Source organism: Carcharodon carcharias, chromosome 14 (assembly GCF_017639515.1).
Source record: "Carcharodon carcharias isolate sCarCar2 chromosome 14, sCarCar2.pri, whole genome shotgun sequence".
NCBI classification, from domain to species: domain Eukaryota; kingdom Metazoa; phylum Chordata; class Chondrichthyes; order Lamniformes; family Lamnidae; genus Carcharodon; species Carcharodon carcharias.
The window spans coordinates 114,500,248-114,514,861 of NC_054480.1; the positions used below are offsets into that span (position 1 = coordinate 114,500,248).

Below are 14,614 nucleotides of genomic sequence, written 5' to 3' on the forward strand. Positions count from 1 at the left end.
GACATACATGTTTTCCAGAAGGGGTCACAAATAATCAGGAAAAGGCAATCTGATTGATTTCTATGCTCCCTAGCCCAAGGACACTGAGCATAATTTTACCCCCTCATACTTAAGCGGAGATCAGTTAACTTGGGTCCAAACAGGGACTAAATCTTCAACCTCCTGGTCTTTCTGTTCCAGTATCTCATATTTACTAGCTGAGCCACTAGGGGAGCTCAAGTCGGCTTTATTGTGGTGTGAATGTCTTTTGGAATGCAAATAATAAGGATGCACAGGTTGACATCAATCAAAAATCAAAGAAATAGCTCCCTTTTTAAAGGGGCATAACTAATAACAGGCCATAAGCACAAGCAGAAAGGAAACTTAATGGTAACTGGACATTCACCAAACACTTCAGAGGTTTGGGGGAAGGCTTGGACTCGAGGTTCCTGCCTTCAGCACCACAAAGAGTTAAGCTCTTTGTAAACCTGACACCTAGCTCTAGGGTAATGAGGAGAGAGTTATCCGCCTACTCCTTGAACTAAGAGCAGGCGGGTGTTCTCTTTCAGTTCCCCCCAGTGGATTGATACGTGCTACAAACTAAGAATGAGGAAAATATTTTAACTACGGTGAGGATTTAAACATCAAACTGCAGGATTTCCATACTTTCATACGTACGGGCCTTTTTCATGGTGAGTAAAAACTATTACCTTGCAGAGGAAGCAGCACCTGGTCAAGAATGTGAAAATGATCTCAAAAACTGTAGCAGGAACAACTGCTGAGGTTTTTTTGGTGACCGTATTTTACTAAGTTTTAACTGGGTAGTATCGGGGCAAATTTGGTGCTGATCGTATTTTAACAGTTTTGTGGTTATGTTTTGTTATCCATTAAAATTCTACTGTGAAATGTCATTGTAATCAGAATGATAAGTTAAAGAACATTTTGGAAGATAATAGTTATCGCAGTCCAATGATAACTTAAGGATTTAAAATTGGATTTTGAGATGGGTTTCAGATTTCAGCCCTAGCAGCTTGTACCTATTGTTTGAAATATGTTGTACCATCTGTTTAAGACAAACCTTTAGCATCATTTCATTTAGGCAGTTTAAAGTGAAAGCAATTGACTTATTGTAAAGCACTCCATGTCTAGTTTCAGAAGCTGGTTTTTGGTCAAATGAACTGTTGCTGAGTGGAATCTGAATAGAACATTTGGAGATGTATGATAATGGATTAAAATACAGTAGGTTACAGGTCTGTCAATGGCAGAGCAATTTGAGGTGATGAATGTTAGTGTTGGACAAGCAGTGCATCACACATTAATGTATACTGGGTGGAGTGTACATTTCACAACTGAGAGCCACATACTGAACAAGCCCAGTGTCAATGCCTCAATGTCATGTCTGATATGTCATATATACTGTACATTAAATAGTTCTGATGTGTCAAAAGCTGGATTCAAAGTGATCTGGGTCTTATTTTAATTTATGGCTTTATAGGGAAGAATGTGGTACCCTGTTTGTATGAATCCTGCTCTTCAAAACACATACTCTAGTTCACACATACAGCAACTCCCCCTTTCAGCTTCTCTCTCCCCAAAGATGCCAGGCCTCAATTTTTCAAGATTTTTGGTGAGCCTGGCCTATGGCTATCAGCAGGCTATTCAACTATGTGTGGGAGTAAAAGATGGGGGAACCATGCCCAATATCTACACACAAACTTTGCAGCAAGAATCAATGGTTAGTTAGTGAATTCCCCATTCCCCCAATGTCCATAGACATTAAGCCAATGTGACTCACCACCCAGAAGGAAAAAACAGTAAAAATTGGGAAATAAGAATACTGGTCCGGACTGGTCCTGTATTCCTTAAAATGGAACACCAGTAAGAACTGGGAAATAAGAGCACTGGTCTGAACTGTTCTTTCCTTCTGGGCAGGCACTACCCTGAGCACTTAATTCCTCAAAGACCAGCATTTGAACCAGGGACCTTAAATCTATATGATTTAGTTATTCACCAGATAAGTTCAGTGAGCCATCAAGGATCTGTCAAACATTCAACTGCTGGTTTTGCAGTGGTATCAAAGATTAAGTGACACTAAAGTAATTGATTAAACTGCGGAGTAAGAAAGATCTTTAAATCCTTGCAGGTTACCTGCAAAAGATGTTTTATTTACCGTGCTCCTGCCAACAGTGTGGTTTTGTAGAATCAACTGCAAGGCCTGAACCAGTGATGGAAAAACTGTCCAACATTCGCTGTTTGTAGCTGAAGCTCATCATTGGCAGCACAACGTGAGGGAATCACCCTGAATGTTCTGCTTCATGCCAAAGCAGTCGCAGTCATGGAAATTTTGTCAATAAAATCACTGACACTGCTGTTCAAACTCTTCATTCTTGACTTGTACTACACTATTTGCCTGCAAAGGCCCATGATTGCCAGTGGCTAGGCTGAGTAAGTCACTGAGAACCAGGAAATTCCCATTGGTTGTATCAGTGCATGAGTGTTTTAACATGGGCTTCAACTGGAGAAATACCACATGGAAAACAAGAACAACTTGTATTTATATTGCACCTTTAACATATATACATCCCAGGGAACTTCACGAGAATTATCAAATAATATTTGATACCATGCCACTAAAGAGATATTAGGGCAGGTTAAAAAGCTTGGTCAAAGGGGAAGATTTTAAAAGAGGAAAGAGAGGTCAAGAGCCAGGGATCTTAGTGATGGCATGAGTATGTGGTTGGTTAAGCTAATCTCAGAGTCAAATATAATACCAAGATTGCAAACAGTTTGATTCAGCCTCGAATGTTTTCCAGGGAGAGGGACGAAGTCAATGGCTGGGGAATGGAGCTTGTGGCAGGAGTCAAAGACAATGGCATCAGTCTTCCTAATATTTAATTGGAAGAAATTTCTGCTTATCAAATATTGGATGCCTTACATATACTGACTGATAATTTAGAGTGGAGAAGTTGAGAGAGGTGGTGGTGAGGGAGAACTGAGTGTTGTCAGCATACATGTGGAAATTAACACTGTTTTTGGATGATGTGCTGAGGGGCAGCATGTTGATAAGAGGGGAACAAGGATGGATCCTTGAGGGACACCAGAGGTAACTGTGTGGAAGCAGGAAGACAAGCCATTGCAAGTGGTTCTCCAGCTATGGCTGGATAAACAAGATCAGAACCAGACAAGGGTACCCCCACTCAGATGGACAAAAGAGGAAGGCTGTTAGAGGAGTATGATGTAGTCAACTATGTCAAAGACTGAAGGCAGGTCAAGAAGGACAAGGAGGGATATTTTATCACTGTTACAGTCACATTGGATGTCAGTTGTGACTTTGATAAGAGTTGTTTCTATACTTAGTATGGCTGGAAACCTGTTCAAGCAGAGTTCCAGGAAAGATGAGGACAGATTTGAGATACGACAGGACATTCAAAGAGTTTGGTGTGGAAAGGGAGGTTGGAGTTGGAACGATGGTTTACAAAGACAGAGAGGTCAAGAAGTTCGAGGAGAGGGATGATGTTGGCAGATTTGAAGGAGTGGGGGAAAGTACCTGAGGAGAGAGTTAATGACTGTTAAGGTTAACAAGTAACATGACGGCCAGGAAAGGAAGTTGGGTGGTCAGTAGTTCAGGGTCAAGGAAGCAGCAGGTGGATCTCAAGGACAAGGGAGAGAGCTTGTAGGGAGATAGGAGCGAAACTAGAGAAAGATGTGAGTTCAGGGCTAGGTCAGGGGGGAGCATTCGTGGATGTTAAGCCTGGTGATCAAGGCGACGGAAGAGCAGAGGTAGCTGAGTGGATGATCTTGATCTTAGTGACAAAGAACACTATGAGATCTTGCTCTTGTTGTTGAGTTGACAGTGAAGAGGACAACAAAAAGGGGTTTAAAAGGCGTTATCAGTAGAGAAAAGAAGCTGGTTATCTTTGCGTTGCAGGACAATCCTGCAATAGTGAGCAATTTTTGCCAGGCATGAACAGGACCAATAGTGCTGTATGGGGTCCAGCCAGATCTTGCGGTGAATGGCCAAACCAGCTGTCGGCCATAGACATTCAAGTCTGTGGCTTGTAGTTGAAGGTTGATCTGACACTAATTTCCAGCCTATAAGATTGTGACAGACTAAAGTGGGAACAAAACCAGCGACTGAGAGCTGATGGCACAAGAGTTATTCTTGCGAATAACCAACCATTTAGCTATGCTGCTGTTCCTGCTGAACAAGTCTGACTGCTCAAAGGTTTCTGCTTGGCTGCTACCCTGCCTAGAAACTCAATTGCACAGCAATCTGAAAACTTCTGTGATCTTTTAAAAGAGGATTAACATTATTTAGATAATTTACTGGTTTAAATTCAAGCTGAATTGAATGAAATGCTGCTAGTTATAGATTATTGTTGTTTGCTAATTGGATTTGTACATGTGGAAAGCTATTTTACACTTTAATGTATTTATGTTTTAGAAATTTGGGACAAGTCAAGGTGGCACAAGACATACCACAGCATCTTATAATCATTTTAAAGGTTTTTGCAGACTTTTATTATGATTCACTTAGTCTTCCGGACTTTCCAAATACGTGAAGATAATTTGCACTGGAACTCCATCACAGAAAGAAACTTGCATTTATGTGGTGCCTCTCCCAAGCTCAGCATGTTCTAAAGTTTTTGAAATGTTGCCACCTGTGGCACTATGGTACTGTAGAAAGCATGACAGATAGTTTGTGCACAGCAAGAACCAACAATCAGCAGTGACAAATTGATGTTTTACTGATGTTTGTCGTGGGATAAATATTAGCCAGGACATTGGGGAGAAATGCCTTGCTGTACTTTGAAATAATGCCAGGAGAGGATAGATGAGGCCTTTATGCCTCAGCTGAAAGACAGCACCTCAGCTCCCACAGTACGGCATTGAAGTGCCAACCTGGAAAATGTGCTGATGTCTCTGCACTAGGCGATTGATTAAAAACTTCTGACTCAGATATGAAAAAGTTACCACTGAGCCATGCCTAATATCTAACATTGACCAAGAAGGTCGCAGGTTTATGTCTGGTATATGTTGATTTGACTACGGGGTCCATTGCAGTCGAGCCAAATCAAATCTTCACTGAAAATCCACACACAAGCTCTTGCCAGCAGGGACCATTGGATATTGGAATGATCGATCCTCAACCCTGTTCCCAACCCTAGCCCAAAGGCATTGGGAACAAAAGCAGCACCCTAACTCCTGGTTCAGCACAAAGAGCACTAACACACTGCATTACCGCACTAACACCCTGTGTTACTGCACTAACACACCGCGTTACCGCAATAACACACTGCATTATCACACTAACACCCTGTGTTACTGCACTAACACACTGCATTATCACACTAACACCCTGTGTTACTGCACTAACACACCGCGTTACCACAATAACACACTGCATTATCGCAATAACACAGTGTTACTGTACTAGCATACTGTGTTACCACAATAACACACAGCGTTACTGCAATAACACACTGCGTTAACGCAATAACACACTGCGTTATCGCAATAACACACTGCGTTAACGCAATGACACACTGCGTTAACGCAATGACACACTGCGTTATCGCAATAACACACTGCGTTAACGCAATAACACACTGCGTTATCGCAATAACACACTGCATTAACGCAATAACACACTGCGTTATCACAATAACACACTGCGTTAATGCAATAACACACTGCGTTACCGCAATAACACACTGCGTTAACGCACTAACACACTGCGTAACCGCACTAACACACTGTGTTACCGTAATAACACACTGTGATTACCGCACTAACATACTGCATCATCGCACTAACACACTGCATGACCATACTGCATTACCGCAAGAACACACTGCGTTACCCCACACTAACACATTGCACTAGCACACTGTGTTACAGGTTACTGCAATAACACTCTGCATTACTGCAATAACACACTACATTACCACACTAACACACCACGTTATCAGAATAACACACTGCGTTACCACAATAACACACTGCATTATCGCAATAACACAGTGTTACTGTACTAGCATACTGTGTTACCACAATAACACACAGCGTTACTGCAATAACACACTGCGTTAACGCAATAACACACTGCGTTATCGCAATAACACACTGCGTTAACGCAATGACACACTGCGTTAACACAATGACACACTGCGTTATCGCAATAACACACTGCGTTAACGCAATAACACACTGCGTTATCGCAATAACACACTGCATTAACGCAATAACACACTGCGTTATCACAATAACACACTGCGTTAATGCAATAACACACTGCGTTATCGCAATGACACACTGCGTTACCGCAATAACACACTGCGTTAACGCACTAACACACTGCGTAACCGCACTAACACACTGTGTTACCGTAATAACACACTGTGATTACCGCACTAACATACTGCATCATCGCACTAACACACTGCATGACCATACTGCATTACCGCAAGAACACACTGCGTTACCCCACACTAACACATTGCACTAGCACACTGTGTTACAGGTTACTGCAATAACACTCTGCATTACTGCAATAACACACTACATTACCACACTAACACACCACGTTATCAGAATAACACACTGCGTTACCACAATAACACAGACCGTTATCAAACTAATACACTGCGCTACCGCTCTAACACACTGCATTACCTCACGAACATACGAGGTTACAACAATAACATGCTGCATTTCCGCCATACCACACTGCACTACCGCACTAACACACTGTGTTACTGCACTAACACACACAGGCAGAATCGTCCCAGATTTGCACTAAGTGTGGTAGCAGATGGAAAACAGTACATTTTACCCCTTGATTGCAATAGCAGCTTTTCACTTCATATAATCCCAGCCCCACCCCTTTTATCATGCATTCCTGGGAAACACACCATTTCAATGGCAGGTGGGTTCTCATTTGTCCTCCACGCCATCACCTCACTGCCATATTTAAAGCGCAGCTGTGTGCATACCTCTCAGTGTTTCCAGCCCGGGACTGCTGCACAGAAGACATGGCCCCAAAAGGCAAGAAGACTGCATTCAGTGATGCATCTCTGGAACCCCTTTTGGATGCTGTGGAGGCTCGCCATGATCTCCTCTACCCCCAATCTGGCTGCAGGGGATCCAGCAATCTCACCGCTCCGCTTGGTAGGTGATGGCAGTGGTGATCAGTACCAATGTTGCACAGAAGAGGTTGCCCATTCAATGCAGGTAGAGGATGAATGATCTCGTCCATGTTGCCAGGTTAAGGCATTCATCTCATCACTATAAATTCACACACTCAAGCCCATCACACATTCACTGGCATCTCACTCACTGCCAGCTCAAGGAACATCACCACTCACTCTCTCACACACACTCTCACATCTCCATCTGGCTCATCTCCTCTGGAGGCTGCCTGCTCAGCCCTCACCATCTTGAGGCCACTTGCACAGACCAACTTGTGCCTCACGCACACCCTGGTTTACCCCACCCCCCCCCCCCCCCCCCCTTCCCCAGGATAACTCCCATTCACCAGCCTCTTTCCTTGCCTGAGGCCACTTTGTCCCTAGACAAACTCTAGTCCTGCAGCAGTTGAAAAGCCACCCCGGCCTTATGGCTGGTCTGGTAGTTAGAGACCTTCCCGTGAGTCCCCCTAAAAGTGATGTGGTCCTGTCTGCGAAGTCTGGCACTGATGCCTGCGAGTTCTGCCCAAAGAAAGGTAGGCAAACAAACCTCAAAGTCCCAAGCAAAGTGCAGCTCGCCAGATGCACATGGCTTATGTACAGTTGTGAATCACATCAACGTGCAATCACTGACATGTAAAACAGACGATTGCAAACTGGTTTCATCACATTGTGAAACTGATTGTTGGCCTTCTCGCCATATTGTCCACTCACGCCACCAAACACGCCTGCCGCCAACAAGCACGGAAAATTCCACCCTGCGTTGCCGCATTAACACACTGTAGCCAAAATTTCAAACCAAGAGCGAGCTGGCAGGCAGTGGGGTGTAAAATCAGATGCGATGATGGGAGCTGGTGGAGGGGGAGATGGGTGGGGGGGGGTGGGATGCCTGTTGCATTTCCGCCACCAAACTATAGGCAGCAGGGAAAGTGGGCAGCCTGTCCTCTCTTAGGTCATTTGAAGCCCTTAACCTCTTCCTGCCAACATTTGTATTTACCAGTAGTGGAGAGGGGTGGATGTCATATAGTGAGGCTGCCAGATTTTCTCTGTGCCCTATTGTGGCACAGGCCAACCCCTCTGCCACACCCAACACCCCCCACCCCCCCCCCCAACCCCTGCTCCGCACAGGAGCACCTTCCCATCAGATCCTGTACCCCCTCACTGGGGCCAGCTTGGTTGCTCTGGTGATCCCAGACCCATCTGTCCAGCACTTGTCCCGTCCTGCTCCATCGTCTCAAGGGCCCGCTGCAGTCTCAGAAGTAGCACCCCTGTTGGCTCTGCTGGGACTGGAGAACTGGCGGCCCTCTGATTGGGCCTCGAGCAACTAAGTGCCCAAGACCATAAAATCTGGTTGTGGCTTCCAAGGCCGGTAGAGGCGGTGAGGGAGGCCTCCAACTTTCCAGCTCATGGGCCGATAGCTACCATCTCCATGTTAAATCCCAGCCTGCATTAAGCACTAACACATTTCATTACACCACTAACACATTGCAACAGTAACACACTGCATTACAGCACTAACACATTGCAACAGTAACGCACTGCATTACAGCACTAACACATTACAACAGTAACACACTACATTACAACACTGATACATTACAACAGTAATACATTGCATTACAGCACTAACATATTACAACAGTAATACTCTGCATTACAGCGCTAACACATTACAACAGTAACACACTTCATTACAACACTGATACATTACGACAGTAAAACATTGTACTACAGACTTATAAAAGGCCTACAGGTTTTTTTAAAAAATAGGTTATGGGATCTTTTACATCTTCCTGAACAGGCAGATGAGGCCTCAGTTTAAAGTTTTATCCTAAAAGCAGCACCTCTGTTCATGCAATACTCCCAGTTCTACACTGAAACAATCTAGATTGTGTTTTCAAATCCTTAAATGGAGTTTGAACCTACATCTTTCTAACTCAGAAGGGAGCTACCACTGAGACAAATCTACACCACATGGACTGCAGTGGTTCAATTTCTCAAGAGCAATTAGGGATGGGCAAAAAATGCTGGCATTGCCAGCGACTCCCACATCCTGCGAAAGAATAAAAAAATACTGACATTGCAACACACTGATACAGTGTATTCCAACACAAACACATTAATGCTGTTTGTTACAACAACAGCTTGAAATTATATAGTACCTTTAACAAAGTAAAACATTCAGGAGTGTTATCAGACAAAAATTGGAACACTAAATATATTACAGCACTCACAAATTCATACTGACACAGCAATAACAGCAACTGCAGAACTCTCAGCCCTGATGAAAGGTCATAGACTTGAGACATAGGGCCGGATTTTCAATGCCGGTTGGGAACCCGACACCCAGCTGAATTCTGGGGCCCACCCTGTGCCCGGGCTACGGCACTCTTGTGATGCAATTTTCAAATGTAAATGGCCTAATTGGCCAGGGGTGGTAGGGGGAGAGCTTGGCGTTCAATTAGAGGTGCCGAGCTACCTGTCTGGCACCAGCAGTAAAGGCAAGAGGTAGCCATGTTGGGTGCTGCTGTTGCCTTGCCAATCAGAGCAGGCAGCTTCTGGGACGGCCATGAAGGTGGAACCAGTGGGCAGTGGTTTTGTACACAAGGTGAGGACCGGCACTCATGACGGATTTGTTTCCTAGACAACTGCAGAGAAATGTATTTCAGCCCTACTGTACCAGCTCACTAGGAAACAATTTTTAAAATTACATTCAGGAACAGACAGGCCCCGTCGCATCTGTTCCGATGATGCTACCTTCAAAAACAGTTCCTCTGACATGTCCTCCTTCTTCCTTAACCGAGGTTTTCCACCCATGGTCGTTGACAGGGCCCTCAACCGTGTCCGGCCCATCTCCCACGCATCCGCCCTCACGCCTTCTCCTCCCTCCCAGAAACATGATGGGGTCCCCTTTGTCCTCACTTATCACCCCACCAGCCTCCGCATTCAAAGGATCATCCTCCGCCATTTCCGCCAACTCCAGCATGATGCCACCACCAAACATATCTTCCCTTCAACCCCCTATCGGCATTCCGTAGGGATCGCTCCCTCCGGGACACCCTGGTCCACTCCTCCATCACCCCCTACTCCTCATCCCCCTCCTATGGCACCACCCCATGCCCATGCAAAAGATGCAACACCTGCCCCTTCACTTCCTCTCTCCTCACAGTCCAAGGACGCAAACACTCCTTTCAAGTGAAGCAGCATTTCACTTGCATTTCCCCCAACTTAGTCTACTGCATTCGTTGCTCCCAATGTGGTCTCCTCTACACTGGAGAGACCAAACATAAACTGGGCGACCGCTTTGCAGAACACCTGCGGTCTGTCCGCAAGAATGACCCAAACCTCCCTGTCGCTTGCCATTTTAACACTCCACCCTGCTCTCTTGCCCACATGTCTGTCCTTGGCTTGCTGCATTGTTCCAGTGAAGCCCAACGCAAACTGGAGGAACAACACCTCATCTCCCGACTAGGCACGTTACAGCCTTCCGGACTGAATATTGAATTCAACACCTTTAGGTCTTGAGCTCCCTCCCCCATCCCCACCCCCTTTCTGTTTCCCCCTTCCTTTTGTTTTTTTTCCAATAAATTATATAGATTTTTCTTTTCCCACCTATTTCCATTATTTTTAAATATTTTAAAATCTTTTATGCTCTCCCCAACCCCACTAGAGCTATACGTTGAGTGCCCTACCATCCATTCTTAATTAGCACATTCGTTTAGATAATATCACCAACTTTAACACCTATGTGTTCTTTTGTTCTATTGTTGGTGACATCTTTTGATGATCTGCTTCTATCACTGCTTGGTTGTCCCTACAACCACACCAACCCCCTCCACTTCTCTCTTTCTCTCTCCGCACCCACCCCCCCCCCCCCCACCCCCCCCCCACCACCCCCCCCCCCCCCCAACACACCTTAAACCAGCTTATATTTCAACTCTTTCTTGGACTCGAACTCAAGTTCTGTCGAAGGGTCATGAGGACTCGAAACGTCAACTCTTTTCTTCTCCGCCGATGCTGCCAGACCTGCTGAGTTTTTCCAGGTAATTCTGTTTATGTTTTGGATTTCTAGCATCCTCAGTTTTTTTGTTTTTACCCCTTAACTAGCTCCTTAAGGAGTTTAAGGGACTGTTAATTTGAAAGTCCTGGAGGTGTCAGGATCCCGAGTTGGCTCTGGGACTGCAATTTTCAAAGCCTGCCCTGGCCAGATCCTGACCCCTCAGTCCTTTGTAAATCCCAGCCATTAACTCTGTTTCTCCCTCTCTGCAGATCTTGCTAGACAGGCTGAGGATATACAGCATTTTCTGTTTTTATTTCATATTTCCACCATCTGCAATATTTTGCTTATGGTTCCATGGGTAATGGATGAGATACCAGAGGAAACCCATGTGGCCATTCATAATGGATGAGTCCAGACAGTGAGAATCAGTCTTGACTATAATAATCCACCTGATTGAATAGTATGTTTCCACTTACAGTATAGGATCTTAAATAGGATCAAAACTACCTTTCCTCTACAAATTTCTCCCCAAGCTCATTCTGCCCTTTCTGCAACCTCCTCCAGCCTAACATTCATTTCCGTGCCTTTGATACTCTGCCTCTTGGTTTCTGTGCTCCACCTGCTCTTCACCTCACCATTTTATCTTCAACTGCCTATGGTCTTACTCTCCATGCAGAACTACATAAACCTCTCCACTTCACCACGTCTCCCTCTCTTTAAAACTTATCTTCACCACCAAGTTCTTTAACTCCTTTCCTAATTCTCCCATGAAGGTTGGTGCCAATTATCCCTCAGTAGAATGCCTTGGGACATTTTCCTGCATTAAAGGTGAAGTATACACACAAGTTCCTGAGAGTGGAGGTTATGGACTGGTGCCCAGCAAGAATCATCACAGTTTACAAGTGCGCAGGTGAAAACAAAGCAGAAAACCCTACTAATTACGATGATTGAATCACTGGACTGATTATATGCAATGAGTTACTAAGCATGGGTATACGAAGGAACTGAGTTTAGAGGGAAGAGTAAAACAGGCAGTATTGGCTCACCTTGTTAAACAGAGTCTTTAAATATCTCTGCTCATTTCCATTTCCACTGACTTCAATAGAAACACAAGTTCAGGAGATCTGTTTAACAAGTGGCTGAGCTGGTATTAGATATTTTATATTATCATTCAAAGTCAAAATTACCATGACAGATACAGAGCAAACACAACCTATAAGCTGGAGCCCTTCAGTAATAAAATCATTTTGTCTGAGTACTAATTCAAATCAAAGAAGACTTCAGAGTGCAGATGAAGCTTTACATTTACACACTCAATGCACCTGTTTTTTTCCACATTGGTTTTTTCCACAGCTGACTTCAGGAAATCCTTTGGGGTTGTTGCCAGGTTACACACTAGGAGTTACGAGAACTAGATGGATCTCAGATCTTAGCTTCACATTTAAGCAACAGCAAAGATGAGACAGAATGATGGTGAAGAGGGGAGCAGAAACAAGCTTTTGTGTTTAGCCTAATGGGGAGGAGAAGGAACTTTAGTTTTCCTTGGCCTCATCCTATTTCTCATCTACATGCTGCCCCTTGGTGACACCACTCAAAAACGCAATGTCACATTCCACAAACACGCTGACAGCACCCAGTCCTACCTCACCTTCTTTCCCCTTCCACTGCCTTGAAATTATTAGACAGCTTTACTGACATCTAATACTGGATAAGCAGAAATTCCCTTCACCTAAATCTTGGAAGACTGAAGTTATTGTTTTCAGTACCCATCAGAAACTCCCTTCTCCAGCCACCAAATGCATCCCTCTCTCTGGCAGCTGTCTGATGTTGATCCAGATGGCCCACAATCTTGATATCGTATTTGATCCCAGATGAGCTTCTGACCACATTTTCACAACTTCACTACAGCCTAACTTTACCCAACCCCTTCATTGTCTCAGACCTTCTACTACTGAAACCCTTACCCATGTCTTTGTTACCTCTAGACTTGACTACTTCAATGCACTGCTGACTGGTCTCCCACATCCTACCCTCTGTAAACTTAAGGCCATCCAAAACTCTGCAGCTTGTATTCTGATTTGCACAAAGTCCCATTCACCATCAGCCCTGCGCTCGCTGGCCTACATTGGCTCCTGGTCAACTAAGAGTTCAAATTTAAAACTCCCGTCTTTGTTTTTAAATCCCTCCATGTCCTCATTCCCCTTAATTTCTGTAACTGCTTCCAAACTTACAATCCTCCAAGATTACATAGATATGAGGGGAGAACTAGCTAAGGTAAATTGGATAAGTAGATGAAAAGATTTGGCTGTAAATGAATAGTGAGAAATATGTAAAGAAACAATTCAAAATATCCATCAAAAATACATTCCATGGCAAAACAAAAACTCAGCAAGAAAGACCCATCAGCGGCTCACTAAGAATGTTAGGGATAGTATTAGATTAAAAGAAGAGGCTTACAAAATTGCAAAAAAACAGTAACAAGTCTGAGGATTGGGAGTGTTTTAGAAACCAGCAAAGGGCAAACAAACGTTTGGTAAAAAGGAAAAAAATGGAATATAAGAGTAAACTAGCCAGAAATATAAAACAGGTTGTAAGATTGTTTATAAGTATATAAAAAAGGAAGAGAGTAGCTAAAGTAAATATTGGTCCATTAGAATCAGAGCAGGAGCAATTATCATGGGGAATGAGGAAATGGCAGAGGCATTGTATGAGTATTTTGGCCAGAATTTTCCAGCCCCTCACACCGGCAGGATCATCCAGTCCTGTGGATAGCAAATGATGATTTCAATGGCTCACCAGTCCCTCCGCAGGGAAACCCACCATGGTTGGTGGTGGGGGGGAGCATTGGAAAATTCCAGCCTTTGTATCTGTCTTCACACTAGAAGATATAAGTTTCATTCCAGAAATAGATGGTGAACTAGGGGCTATAAAGAGTGAGGAAATTAGGGAAATTAATATCAACAGAGAAAATGTATTGGAGAAACTGAAGGGACTAAAATGTGACAAATCCCTGATAGCCTACACCCTAGGGTTCTAAAGGAGTTGGCTGCAGAGATAGTGGATGGGCTGGCTGTGATTTTTTAGATTTCATTGGATTCAGGAATGGCTCCATCAGAAGTTGGCAAATGATACTCCACTTTTCAAGAAAGGAGGGAGAGAGAAAGCAAGGAACTACAGGCCAGTTAGCCTAACATCAGTTGTTTGGAAAATGCTGGAATCTATTATTAACAAAGTGTTAACAATGCACTTAGAAAAGCATAGTGTGATTAGAACAAGTCAACATGGTTTTACTAAAGGAAAACCCTGTTTAACAAATTTGTTGAAGTTTTTTGAGGATGTAACTAGTAAGGTAGATAAAGAGGAACCAGTAGTTGTATACCTGAGTTTCCAAAAAGCTTTCGATTAGGTGCCACACAAAAGGTTAATAGACAAAATCAGTGCTTATAGA

General features: G+C 43.9%; 1 protein-coding gene across 2 annotated transcripts in view; it reads left to right on the forward strand.

The window, feature by feature from the left end:
* The first annotated feature begins 522 nt into the window (after positions 1-522).
* Positions 523-14,614, forward strand: part of LOC121287344 (tight junction protein ZO-3-like) — an 85,088-nt gene continuing 70,996 nt past the window's right edge. For both annotated transcript variants that reach the window (XM_041205130.1, XM_041205129.1), the window contains exon 1: positions 523-671. Coding sequence is in view for 1 of the 2 variants with exons in the window: in XM_041205129.1 (XP_041061063.1) it covers positions 669-671 (3 nt within the window). In the remaining variant the exon portion in view is untranslated. The remainder of the gene's footprint in view (positions 672-14,614) is intronic.